Source organism: Phyllostomus discolor, chromosome 4, assembly GCF_004126475.2.
Source record: "Phyllostomus discolor isolate MPI-MPIP mPhyDis1 chromosome 4, mPhyDis1.pri.v3, whole genome shotgun sequence".
Taxonomy (NCBI): Eukaryota; Metazoa; Chordata; class Mammalia; order Chiroptera; family Phyllostomidae; genus Phyllostomus; species Phyllostomus discolor.
The window spans coordinates 135,937,494-135,952,530 of record NC_040906.2 but is presented as its reverse complement, the minus strand read 5'-3'; the positions used below and the strand labels follow the sequence as shown (position 1 = coordinate 135,952,530).

Below are 15,037 nucleotides of genomic sequence, written 5' to 3'. Positions count from 1 at the left end.
AATCCCACTGTGCAAATGAAGAAACTGAGTCACAGAAAGCATAAGTAATGTATCAAGCAGTATGACAGCTTGGCAGTGGCCCAGCTGGGGCCTGAGCCCAGGTAGTTTGGCTTCAAAGGTCACATCTCACGCAACCTTTGTAAGACTCCCTCTCATGTCTGTTCTAAGATGCCATTGTTGAATGTATCCCATAGTAGGTCACAATCAAAATATTTAATTATAAACTAGAATGTCTGTAAAGTTGTGTGTAGTATTTTGAACGCTAAATTCTAGCAACTCAAAATTTTGGCCATTTCAGTATGTTTGGCATGCATTATTTAAACTATATATTTAGTATGCATTATTTAAACTGTATGTGTTTAGTCCAATTTTACCCTGATACTCTAATACCCTGGAGGTCAATACACAGTTACACACATACACACAGAAGGATGAAATTAGAAAGATAACAGAGCGTTTTTTTTTTCCTTTTTAATCCTAATGACTAAGATCTGCTACTGGCATTTAGTTGGTGAGCCTCAAGGATGCTAAATATTCTGCTCTTGTAACACAGGCCGCATGGCAGAGAAATGTCCCACCCAAAGCACCAACAGTGTCCCATTGAGAAGGACTGAAGCACTGCATCTTCCCTTTTATATATGGTTTACACTTTCTGAAGTGAGCCTGCACATTTTAGCATAGAGGAAATCATTCAAAGATAAACTCACATTAAGATACATGTAATACAAAATAATAAAAACTATAAAAAGGCTTTTTGTTCATTTAGTAGGAATATTAAATTCTTCCAATTTTCTCTGACTTGGAAAGCAGGGGGAGTGAGCTGTCCCATTGAGCTGATCCACTAAGCAGTTAACAAAATATTTCGGAAGTTATAATCCCCATCATGGCTTGACTTCAATTCAAACTGCAACAGGTATTACAGCACCCTTCATTCACTGAGAATGTGGACCTGCACTTATTGAAATGTACAGTAAACTGTCATAAATGCTGAATGATTTTAGTTTGTAGTCAGTTTAACACTGAAAAATAGACAATAACAAGTATGACATGATTTAGTGGGAAAGTAAAGGGACTTTTCAGTTAAAGATGTAGGGTTAAATGCCAATTTTTCCATTCCCCAAAAGAAAGTTGCATAATTCCCAACCTTTATTTTAAGTCTGAATAGGCTAGTTAGGCCATAAAGCTGAGGTCAGGATCAAATTTCAAATACCTCATGAAAACAAATGAGGGACTACAGCACAAGAAACCACCACCACCAATGATATAATAACAGAGTGCCTGGTTTTCATTCTTAGTGACAGATGGTAAAGGGGAAAGAGGAGAGCTTCCATTACTTTTCTTACTTTTCCTTAGTCATAACTCCTAAATATCTTTGGCAAATTAAGGAAAGAAAAACAATGTCTACATATTAATTAAGTAACCCAGTTAGATAAGTTAGTTATGGGCCTTGTTATGCTTTCTGATGTACCTAATGAGCTACATTAAATAATGATGATGCCAAAGAAATAACACCCTGGGACTGGGGGCATAGGAAGGACATTCCCAAGACCCTCCTCAAAGAGGAAAGGCCCCAGCGCTCACCAGGCTGTGGGCTCTCTCTGCAAGCTGGTCTCTTCAGATTTGGGACCATGCAATAGCTGCCAGAGCGTCTGGGCAGGTAACGGGTGCTCAAATACATTTGTGTATCAATGGATGGTTCTAAAATTCCAGGTCACCTTACTTTCAGATATCTTAAAATTATTTCCAAACCTCTAAGTTAATGTGACTATATTCCAGGTTCCAACCCCTCAAGTCTCCTTCCAGTTTTATTCTAGTCTTTGTGAAAATCCTTTCTCTACTTCAGTTCTAACATTATCTTAATAAACTTCTAAAAAACATTCGTTTTGCTCCTCTGTCTCAGAGAACCCACATACAGGTAGCTTGGTTATATTTTGCAACAATATAGTTAATTTTTTTCAACACTCCTATATTTCCTACATGATAATATCCTTTCCGTAACGAATGGTCAAACCCTTGGGCTACATTTGAGTTTTCTCTTCAATCAAGTACCAAATTGTACATATGAGTATTTTACCTATGCTATATCACCATTTGTGCCTTCCCTTCTCTCTCTATTATCCTAATTCAGGCTTTAATTACTTATATTTTAGACTATTGTAATAATCTCTCAGTTTTTTAAAATGAAACAAGCAAACAATTATTGAGAACTTATTCATTCTAAACATTTACTAAATACTAGAGATTTCAAGAAAAGTTCTTTGCTTTCATGAAGAATATGATAGAAACAAAATACACAGGCAAAGGCCCCAATTCTCTGGTTTACAGACACCCTGTAAAACAGATCTTCATTGAACACGGCTCAGACCACATCTCCCTCCGCTCCGAGGAGGAAGGACAAACATCCCCACATGCAGTGCCTTCCACACGTGGGCTCCAGCTGTACTTCTGTTTTATTTTCCTCACAGTGACTCACATGCAGCAGGAACTGCAGAAACCTGAATGAATGCTTTCAATTTTATCATGCTTTTCAAATTTGTAATCTTAATAATCACTTTGCAGAAAAGCACAGTTATACATACTTTAGAATCTATTCATAGTTCGTCACTTCACAAACTCTGAGAAGTGATTTTTCTCAGCTGGTGACAGAGCCAGAACACAAACTGGGCTCTGGCTTTCCACTCCAGACCTTGTACCACTGTTCCAGGTGCCCCTCATGACAGGGGTGGGGAGGTGGATCACAGGTTCCATTTATGGAACCTATGGTATGGTATTTCGTATCCTGATGTATGGTAAGGAGGTAGAGAAGATGCAGAGGCTCCTGTCCTATAAGCCATTAGTGCTAGTCCTCATTCTCTGGTATATAAAAATGACTTTAAAGGGGAGAGGAAAAGGAAAGAGGTTCCCATTTCCCTTCCTTTCTTCCTTTGCTGTTCATCACTCTGATCCTACCTATTAAGGTCCCTCAGTAGACAGACAGTTGGGGTGGGATGAAAAGTGAACCCTGGGTAAGAACACAGGCCACAGCAGAAGGAAAAGAAAAGACAGAGAAAGGAAGACTAGAAAAAATGCAAGCCAGAAGCAACAAGGGAGAGAGGTCTGTTAAGGGTAGCAAGCATAAAATCCAGTTGACACTTGAACAACAAGAGTTTGGACTGCATGGGCCCATTCAGGCACAGATTGCTTTTAGTAAACACCTGTACTGCTTCTGATCTGTGGTTGGCAGTCTGCGGATGTGGGGGCCAGCAGTATGCACTGATCTGTGCCACTTTATACCCAGTACTTGAGCATTCGGGGATTTCAATATTCACAGGGGTGAGGCAGGAGGGGGGCTGCTGTGGGCCCTGGAAGCAACTAAGTTTGTCGGGGAGTCAAAACTTATATGCAAACTTTTGACTGTGTAGGGCTTGGCACCCCTAAGCCCCACATTATTCAAGGGTCAACTGTGTATATAGTCAAGGAACTACCTGCAGTGAAATTGAAGACACTGTGCCTCTACAGAACCACATGGAAAACTGCCTTCATTTTTATAGTTCAATCTTAATAGCATTAGACAGCCAGTGTACTTCAGTGGCAAAATGTAAAGACCCTTAGAAAAAAGAGAGTAAGGCTTACATCTTGTCCGTCAACACCAGCCAGACCTGGGTCTCCTTTTTCTCCTTGTTCACCCTAGAAAGAAACAATTTAAACAATGGAAAATATTACACATAAGAACCTTTACTAAGAAAAAAACGAGTTACATTGTTTGGGTGTTTATAACTGTGATTACTTTGTTAATCCCTTGAAAGAAACAGTTATTAAAAAAAAACAATTCTGAGTTCTAAAACCAAAGAGAGGTTTAAAGGTTCAAAGAAAAGCTGCATAAAAATGATTAGAGTATAAATCAATAAGGATTATTTGTTTGCTTTTATAAGAGACAAGGAAGTTTCTGGAGGGCAATTTGATAATATATATCAAAGGTCTTAAACTTGTTCATTTCATTTGGCTCTGTGATTTCAGTTCTAAGAATGTATCATAAGAAAATAATCAGAGATGGAAAGGTTGAGGCACCAAGACATACAGTTGAAGTGATATTTATAGTAGTAATAAAGAGAAACATCTTAAATGTCCAATAATTTTTAAAAATATGGTATATTGATACAAAGGAACATGATCAGCCATTAAAACCATGTTTATGAATATTATTTGAAACTATAGGAAAATTCTCATGATGTAAAAAGTAAGATACAATTATTGGATTTACAAATTCAGTGAATAAATGTTAACCAGTACCTATTTTTATAACTTTAAAGTTACAAATTTTTCAAATGGCCAGTAATACCATTGCTGATGACACACACCTATAGTGACATATATTACCATCTGAAAGCTATTTTCTTTTATTGGTAAGCCCTGCATATTGCATATCTATAGCATGATTAATTTTTTAATGTCTGTTTACTTATCTACCTACTGTGGTCTTAGAAATAATATTGGAAGAAAACAACCCAAACAATATAAGTGGTAGATCTATGCCTTCTATGATTATGGGTAATTTTTTCCCTTCAGTATACTCTTCAACATTTTTCATTTTTAAAAACCATAAACATGTGTTATCTGTATAATAGGATATTATATAGAAAGAATTCAGTGAAGTCTCAGTCTGTCATATCACACTATGAGTGCGTGCATGTGGGTGATTGTGTGTGTGTAAAAAGGGGAGAGGAGAAAAGTAGTAGTAATCTCTGCTTCGTGTCACTGGGGTGGTTTCTATTCTCTTCATCATATGTTCTGTTGTTCTTCTTCATTCATATCTTTTCTAAAATAAACACATTTTTCTTTGCAAAGAAATACAAAAAAGCAAGGACCTGATTTTAAGAGTTAATACATTATTTACTGTACAAGCAGAAATGCCCATGCGCAGGCCCAATTATCTGGGACTGTGCATTATTACTGTGTGAAAACACAGGATTGAAACAAAATGCCTGCTGGAACATGTGAAATATATATTCATATGTATTATATATATTCATATATACAAAATAACAGGTATCATATATATGGTGAAAAAAGTACATTCAATGAAACTGGTCCGAGTCAGAGTGAAGCTGGGATGAAAGAGATAATCTAGGGCTGAGCTAGATGCACTAGACGTGGTAGCCACTAGACGCATGTGGCTACCTTAACTTAACTTAAGAGTAACTGCAATTTAGAATCAGTCCTCAGTTGTCCTAGCCGCACATTTAAGTGCTCAACAGTATGTTTAGAGGAAAACATTTACATCATCAGAGAAAATTCCATTGGACAATGCTGATCTAGAAGATGTTATTTTTGACAGAAAGCAAAGTAAGAATTAAGAGGCTCGGGAATACACAGAAGAAAAAATCTACCTAGTAATGGGATCAGAAACAACACTGTGTCTAGATGGTGAGGTGAAGTGTATTCAGCACAAACTAATAGACTGAATTGAAATTTTTAACACAAGAAAACATAATTTCATGGATATCACCATTAACTTTCAGAATATAACTAAAAATAAATAGTCTTTATTAAAAATTAATGGTTCTCATAGGTGGAAAAAATAAGCAACTGTAGATATTTAAGAGATATGTGCCTACAAGAAAAACTATAAGCTAAAACCCCTGACAGTGGTAGTAAAAGTTAAATAATAATATAACAGGTTTGAAATTCTGATGGGGTTTATGCCGCATGGCCAGAGGATGAGAGATGTAGCAGAAGGCTAAAGGAAGAAACACACTGCTTCAATTTGATCCCTGGTAAAATCTGCAGTGAATTTTAAAAAGTATAATTTTAATATAAACAATAAGTTTATGTCATATGATCAAATAAGGGTCATATAAAAAAAGTCACTTATTTTATTGTTAATCATTGTTACCAAACCCATCTACAATGTTTACTATGTGTCAAGCACTGCATTAAACATCTTGCAATTCTATGACAATTTAGGATAAAGGTAACGATCATTACCCTAATTTTATAGATCGGAGAACTGAAGACAGAGAGGTTAAATAACTGCTCAGGGTCACACAATTTACAAGGAGGGCAGGGCCCTGATTCAACCCAGGCAGTATGGCTCCAGGGTCTGTGATCTAAAACTATTAAGCTCATTTATTTTATTATTAGAAACATCCCAGGGAAAAGAAAAATATAATATATCTGGATTTCTGCAAAGAAAGAAGCAATGTCCCTCAGAGTGGAAAAAAATTACAGGCCAGGTTATGTTACTATTGGTGAGAGTGTAACTGGCAGAGGAACGGTGTCCAATGGATTGGTCCCTCTCAATCTCTCTCATCAATCAAATTCTCTTAATCCCTGCATTATTGACAACAATTCTTTGTTGAAAACTCTCCTATTCATTGTAGAATGTTTAGCATTTTCCCTGGCCTCTATTCACTAGGGGCGAGTAGCCAGCCTCTCTCACATCCCTTCAACTCTCAATCCTGAAAAATAAAAACATCTCCAGTCATTGCCAAATTTCCCATAGAGGGTGAAATTGACTGCAGTTGAGAATCACTAATATATTATGTATTATGAAGATATATGTAACAGATTCATAGTATGAAATGTTACAACAGACTGAAATAATATGCTATAATAAACAACATGAATTGTATTAAGATAAATGTGTAATCTTGTATTTAAGTTAATTCTGGATGGGATAGAGAGCCTACTTAAAAATAAGTATATTAAAGAAGCAGAAGGTCCTACCCTTCATGACAGCATGGATGGAACTGGAGAGCATTATGCTAAGTGAAATAAGCCAGGTGGTGAAAGACAAATACCATATGATCTCACATATAAGTGGAACCTAATCAACAACAAAAAAACAAGCAAGCAAAATATAACCAGAGACTTTGAAATTAGGAACAAACTGACAGTAGCCAGAGGGAAGGGGGAAGGGAGATAACAGGGAAAGAAGGGCAAGGGTCATCAAGGGACATGTATAAAGGACCCATGGACAAAGCCAAAGTGGGGTGGGATCGAGGGTGGGAGATGTGAATGGCTGGTGTGAGGAGGAGAGATGGGGGAAAATGGAGACAAATTGTACTTGAACAACAATAAAAAAAAGGAGAAAATATAAGTTAACATAGCTCAGAGCTCATGGTAAGCCAGATTTCTCTGAGCATAGAACCAAGAGAAGAAATTCATTGTAGAAAAAAGTTACATTTTTGACAAAATATTAATGATATAAGGCAACAATAAATACTATAAACTAAAAAGCAAATGACAAAAAGGAGAAAAGTATATGGTGGCTTACTGGTTAACACGCAGAATTTTTATCGTTCAAAAGAAAAGAATAACATGTCTATTGGTAACTGAGCAAAAAATACATCAGGTAATTTACTACAAGGGATAAATAAGAAATGGAAGGTGACAATATTTTAATGTGTATTAATTCATCAAGTTATATACTGGGGTTGGGTGAGCTCTAAAGCATCTCGATTGTAAATTCTATTCTTTGGAAAAAAGCTGTGGGAGTTTTATATCTGGACAAAGAAAAAGGTACTTAAGCACCGCATACTAAATGAATCCTAAACAAAAGAAAGTTGACAATAGCAACAAGCTGTTCCCTTTTTCCTCCATTGAGAAGAAAATGAATAAAAACACAGCATTACAGATTTAAGCTAGAATTAAAGAAAATTTATTTGATATCAGGGGTTGTTAGAGATTAGATGCATTTAGATCACTTTTCAGTGCTTAGATAAGTTCAAAAGCAGAAAAGATTAAAAACCAAAACCAATAGAACATCTCTGGAGGTTTCTTTGAAAATATAATACATCATTCTAGACTGACAGAAACTTAAATACAATCCCAACAAAAGGAAAGAGGATAAATAGGAATTAGGTTACATCTGAGGTTTTTTCAATGCCTATTCTTAGATGAAACTAATTTCAAAACAGCATGAAAAGTTAATGTCCTTCCAAACAAAACCACAATGCTTTGGTATTCAAACTATTACATTCAGGTAAGCAGTGAAACCTTTTTACAGAGTTTGAATTAATCCATTATTATCCACAATGCAAGTAGCTATTATCCTTACTAATGCTTTACTAGATACTAGCAACAACCTACTAGCTTCTACTGTATGTGCCTTTCTCCATGCCAGACTCCATGCCATGTGCTTTACATAGTAAGGACTCTCTTTAATTCTAGCAGTAATCACACATGGGTGATCTCATTCCCATTTACTGATGATAAAAGAACAGTTCAGAGGACATATGTATGCCTCTGGGAATTTTCTGAAGCCGGAGTATTTATTTGTTTCTCCCTGGAAAGGCATCCTGGAAGGAAGGGCAGCAGGGGGCGGGGCACGATGTATGTAAGGTCCTGGAAGCAGTCTTCCACCCAAAGGTGACAGGAGTTGGTAGGTTAAAGCATCGGTCTCCTAGCCTGCTAAGAACTGCAAGACACATTCCTTCAAATCCTTAGTATTAGTATTTCTGCTCTTACTCTCAGATAACCATGCTTCCTACAGAGAAAACAGAAACTATCCAACAAGACTTCCCTTAATTCCTTGAAATCTATGAATTCATTCATACCACACTATCACTTCCTCTATTCTTATGTGTGGAAGAATTGTTTAATTCTCTGTTTAATGCTTATCCCTCAACCTATGCTTTCAATCCCCTCCTCTTTCTTCTCAAGCAATTTATGTTTAAATTTATGCCCTTTTTTTCTAAATCTTGAACATCCTTCCTCCTAGTCACTTCTTGCCAACTGCAGTGAAATGCACTGTTGAATATTTATTCAAATAAAATTCTTATTTGCATCTCCTGTCAGTTTCTGCTTCATCTTCCTCCTTCCATTTTCAGATAAACTTATTGAACTGGACTCCCCATACTACTTGCCTGCATTCGGTTACCTCTCACTCACTTTGAAGTCCGCAGCAGAGTGGCCTACCCTGCTCCTCTAATCTGCTCATATCAAGGTGAAAACCATTAGACATCTTGTTTTTTTCTTCTTTGAGCCATCTGTAAATTTGATACCTTTTTGTTTGTTTGTTTGTCTGTTTGTTTGTTTTGACCAGCACCCTCCAAGCAATATGTGCTTGCTGAGACACTATACTATTTGTTTTTAATTTTATTTTTATAGCCACATCTTCTTGTCCTTTTTTGTGCTGGGTCCTCTAAATGTGGCTTGCCCATAGAGATCTGTCTCAGGTTCTTATGTTTTCCCTTTCACTGGACTTCCCCTAATTACCTTCTCCACATTTACAATTAGGGACCATCTAAATGCTAATGACTCTCAAATTCCTACTTCCAACCTAGATATCTTTTTTATTTCTAACAATTTTTAAGGTATAATTAAGGTATAATATACCATAATATTGATGTTTTATATGTACAGTTCTTTGAGTTTGAGTAAATTTATGTAATAGTGCAACCATCACCACCATTCAAGATTAAAACATTCCATCACCCAGAAAGTTCTGTTGTGCTGATTTGTAGGTGGTTGCTCCTCATATCTACAGCCCAGAAAACCACTGGTACACTTTTTATCTCTATACTTTTGCTTTTTTTCTAGGAATTTCATGTAAACAGAATTATACTACATGCAGCCTATTCTGGTCCGGCTTCTTTGATGCAGCATTATGGCTTTGAAGTTGACCCATATTGTTTCATAGATAAGTGGCTCATTTCTAATTTCTGCATAGTACTTTTTATATGGATATACTACAGTTTGTTTATTCATTCACCAACCCTTATTTAACTATTCTAAATAACGCTGCTATGGACGATGACATACACATATTTCCGTGGGCATGTTTTTTATTTCTCTAGGGTAAATAAATACTTGGAGTATAATTGTCAGATCATATAATAAGTGAACGTTGAACTTTTTAGGAACCTTCTAAACCTATTTCCAAAGTGCCTATATCATTTTACATTAGTATTATCAGTGTATAAGAGTTTCAAATTTCTACTAAGCCTCACCAACAGATGGTATTGTCAGTCTGTGTTTTTTTTTAATATAGCCACTCTAGTGGGTGGGTGCACAGTGACATCTCACTGCAGTTTAAATTTGCATTTTCTTAAAAATTAATAATTTTTTCATGTGCTTATTAGCCATTCACATATTTTTTCTGATGAAGTATCCATTCAAATCTTTTGCTTATTTTTAATTAATTTGTGTATCTTTTTAAAAATTTTTATTTTAATTGTTGTTCAAGTACAATTTTCTCTTTTACTCCCATTCCAGCCCACCCACCCAGCCCTCCCATAATTTGTGTATCTTATTACTGAGTTGTAAAAGTTCATTACATATTATTTATCAGATATGTAATTTGCAAATATTTGCTCCCAGAATGTAGTTTGGCTTTTTATTTTTGTAATGGTATTTTAAACTTTAAAATGTTTAACTTTTTTATTGAGGCATAATTGACATACAATAAATTGCACATGTATAAAAGGAATAAATTGGTAAGTTTTGATATATGTGTATGCCCACAAAACCAACATTTTCATGGTTTAATTTTGTTTTTGTACTTCCTTAATGTTGAGTAATTTTTCATGTGTTTATGGGAAGTATCTATTCAAATCATTTGTTCATTTAAAAAATTGTATTATTTGTCTAGAGTTACTTATATATTTTGATAAAAGCCCTTTATAATTTATGTAAGTTGCAAAGATTTTCTGCCAGTGTGGTTTGTTTTTTTATTCTCTTAGCAGTCTTTCAAAAAAAAGGATAGATTTTAAATTTTGATAAACTCTTACATATCAACTTTTTAAAAATATCTTTTTAGTGTCATATCTAAGAATTTATTCATAAATAAATTTAGTGATTTATAAATAAATGAATAAATATACATGTAGTGAATAAAGTGGTAGATATAAATGAAAATTTTAATTAAAAAATTAATATTTAATTGTTCCAATAGTGTTGTTGAAATATCCATTATCAGCTGAATTGTTTTTGTACTTCTGTTGAAAGTAAGTTGTCCATATATCTGTGGAGTGATCTGGACTCTATTCTTTTTCATTAGTCTTCTGTTTGTCTGTCTTTACACTAACACTGTACTTTCTTCATTAGTTTATTTACCTGTATGGTAAATGTTAAAATCAGATAGTATTAGTCCTTCAGTTTTTTTCCAAATTGTTCTGGTTATACCAGGTCACTTGTATTTCCATATAATTATTTTATTTTATTTTATTATTTTTATAAGAGAGGAAGGAGGAAATTGTTAAAGATGCCTAATATTCCCATTTTCACAGCAGGGAAACTGAGTTGGAGACAAGACTCCCAGCCCAGTGGTCTCTTAAAAAAACCCTGCTGACCCCACGTGCAGTTCCTATCCAGCTGCTCCACCCATGACTCCGGACTTTGGAAAGCAACTCCACAACGGTGTTTTCTTCACTGGGGGCTAGGGGATGATTTTTAGAATTCTTAATACACAGGTCCATTTAAATGGCTATCAAATTCACTAATGCATCATCTAAATTAATACAACCTCCTTTGATTTTGTCTCTTTTGATTCTTTCTCTACCTGCTTGGTTTCATCAGAGATTAAACAATTTTGCTGGTCTTAAAACTCTATCTCCCAAGAACTTTAATCACATCTCCTATGCAAAAAGATGAAGAGCTGCAACAAGCTGATGAGGTTTAACCTAGCCTTGCAGAGTATAGCTCACCTTACCTCAGGCAGGCCAAGGCCTTACTCTCTGCCTCTCTCGCACAGACAGTTCTGCACACATCCCTGGCTTCAAAGGGGTGATGCCAGAATATAAACTGCCTGAGGGCTGGGTCTGCATGCTCCTTACTCACTGGTTTTATGCACATAACCTGAATTATAACAGTTCCTCAATTCGTGATTACTAAGTGGATATATAAATTAATAGAATAGATCTTGAAAATATGATTAAAGAAGCATATCTCCATTGTCCCTGAAATTTCTTTTGACTTGATGGGCCCACGGCCTTGGAAGCCAAGATTTCTAGAATAGAATTTCACTCTGGTATAAACCTCAGAAAGTATTCTCTGCCTCTCCAGCTCTGGGGGCCATAATGGTAATCCAGGGAAATATAATATGAATAAACACATAAATATAAGAATAAATGAAATATATATATAATCATAAATTCCCCTTGAATTGAAATTTAATGCAATGTCCCCTTAATTCAATTTTATTTTTTCTTATTCACATAATTTTTATTAGAGTATATTATTATAATTGTTTTATTTTATTTTATTATTATTAATCTTTTTAATCAAAATTGGCTTAATTTTTTAATCTAATCTTTATGATTCCTACCCTCAGGAATCACCACATTGTTGTTCATGTCCATGAGTCCTTTTTCCATTTTGCTCAATCCTTCCACTCCCTAACCTTGTCCCCCCAACTAGCTGTCATCCTGCTCTCCATCTATGAGTCTGTCTCCATTTTCCTTCTTAGTTCAGTTTATTTATTTAATTCTACATATGAGTGAAATCATATGGCATTTGTCTTTCTCTGACTGGCTTATTTCACTTAGCATAGTGTTCTCTTTTTTATAGCTGAGTAGTATTCCATTATGTAAATGTCACATAGTTGTTTATTCCACTCATCTACTGATGGACACTTGGGCTGTTTCTATACCTTGCTGACTGTAAATAACACATCAATGAACATAGGGGTGCTTATGTTCTTTCGAATTAGTGTTTTGGGTTCCTACGGATATGTTCCCAGAAGTGGAATTGTTGGGTCAAAAGGCAGATCTATTTTTAATTTATTGAGGCATCTCCATACTGCTTTCCACAGTGACTGCACCCATCTGCATTCCCACCAACAGCACATAAGGGTTCTCCCTTTCTCCACATCCTCACCAGCACTTGTTTGTTGATTTATTGATGATAGGCATTCTGACAGGTGTCAAATAATATCTCATTGTGGTTTTAATTCACATTTTTCTGATGATTAGTGATATTTATTGAGCAGCATGTCATATATCTACTAGTCATTTGTATGTCCTCTTTGGAGAAGTGTCTATTCAGGTTCTTTGTCTATTTTTAAATTAGGTTGTTTGATTTTTTCAGTGTTAAGTTCTTTATAAATTTTGGTTACTAACCCCTTCTCAGATGTATTGGCAAATATGTTCTCCCATTCTGTGGGTTGTCTTTTTTTTGTTGTTGTTGATGACTTCCTTTGCTGTGTAAAAATTTTTTAGTTTGATGTAGTCCCATTTATTTATTTTTTCTTTTGTTTCACTTGCTTGGGGATATATATCCAATAAAACATTGCTATGTAGTTCCTTATTTCTCCTGCAATTTTAAATGATAGATTTGCTGGATAAAGTATCCTTGTTTGTAGGTCCTTCCTTTTCATTACCTTGAATATTTCCCACCACTCCCTTCTGGACTGAAATTCTGATGAGTAATCAGGTGACAGTCTAATTGGTGATCCCTTGTAGGTAACTATCTGCTTTTCTCTTGAGGCATTTAGGATTTTCTCCTTGTCTTTAAGCCTTGTCATTTTAATTATGATGTGTCTCAGGGTAGGCCTCTTTGGGTTTAACTTGTTTGGACTGTCTAAGCTTCCTGGACTTGTGTGTCTTTTTCCTGCACCAGATTAGGGAACCTTTTGGTACTTATTTCTTCAAATAGATTCTTGATACCTTGCTTGCTCTCCTCTCCTTCTGATATTGCCTTAATGCAGATGTTGTTCCACTGATGAAGAAAAAGCCAGGAACGTCTAAGTTAAGTATCCAAAGTACTTAGTGGGAGACTGGTAGAGCAGGTGTCCAGCTGCCAGGCATGGGGTCTTTAGTACCCAAATTTCTTCTAAGAGTAAGTATACCACCCATATGACTTTTAGATCACATTTAATATAATTTTAGTATGGTTGATATCCATGTGACAAAAAAATTATGAACTTTAGTCCATAAATCTCACCCTACATGAAAATGAACTCAAATACATTTGAAGCTCAAATGCAAAATCCAAAACTATAACATTTCTAGAACAAATTTAGAAGAATCCTTTGTGACATTGGGTTAGGCAATGGTTTCTATTTTGTTATTTAATTTCTATATGTCTCATATCCTTTTCATTCCTTTGTTCTTTCTTTATTGCCTTCATTTTATTCAAAAAATATCCTTATCTTGCCATTTTAGTTTTCTCTTATGAGTATTTACCTTTTATGAGTGTTTAATAAGGTGTTTGCTCTAGCACTTATAATATATATCTTTGCTGATTTTATTTTAGTACACTATGGTTAAATTTACTATAATTGAGCTTCATTTCCTCCCCTTTTCTCTGTATTACTATTGTTCATCTGTTATAAACCTAACAGTATAGTGTTGTAGTTTTTCTTTAAAATATGCTTTTAAAGAAATTAAAGAAAAAATACAAATGTATACATTTATATACACACATGAATACACACACAGAATCTTTTACATTGACCCATACATTTATAAATCACAGTACCATTCATTCTCTCCTGTGCATTTAAGTTACCATGTGGTACATTTATTTTCAGCCTGAAAGATTTCTTTAGTAACTCTTATAAGTCATGCCTGCTAGCAAAAAAAAAAAATCTTATTTAGAAATCTCTTTATTTTGCCTTCATCTTTGAAAAAATTTTCACTGGATATAGAATTTTTGGTTGACAATTTCTTTTTGAATATGTCATTTTTACTGCTTTCTGGTGTACACTGTTTCCAAAGAGACATTACCATTATTATTATTGTGATTTCATGTGTGTGGTGTTTTCCTTTGGTGCTTTCAAGATTTACTATTTGTCTTTGGTTTATCAGCACTTTGACTAGGATATGTCTAGATGAGGTCTGCTTTGTGTTTATCCTGCTTTGGACTATTAAGTTTCTTGGATCTATAGACTAATATTTTTCAACAAACTTTGGAAGATTTTGGCTCTCATTTCTGTCCTGTTTTTCTCTCTCCCATCTTCCTGGGACTCCCATTAAATAAATTGGTTCCCTTGGAATCACTCTTGTGTCCAAATAGTTTATTCATCATCCAAGGATTTAGACAAAATTTCTGTTCTAGTACCTTAAGTCTATAAAGCTTCCACCCTTCTCTGATCAATCTGCGAGTGGGTTGGAAA

General features: G+C 35.1%; 1 protein-coding gene across 1 annotated transcript in view; it reads right to left on the bottom strand.

Annotated features, from left to right (window-relative positions):
- Nucleotides 1–15,037, bottom strand: part of COL19A1 (collagen type XIX alpha 1 chain) — a 331,257-nt gene that overhangs the window by 182,140 nt on the left and 134,080 nt on the right. Inside the window, 1 exon segment of the mRNA XM_036024315.1 lies at nucleotides 3,613–3,666. Coding sequence (XP_035880208.1) covers nucleotides 3,613–3,666 — 54 coding nt within the window.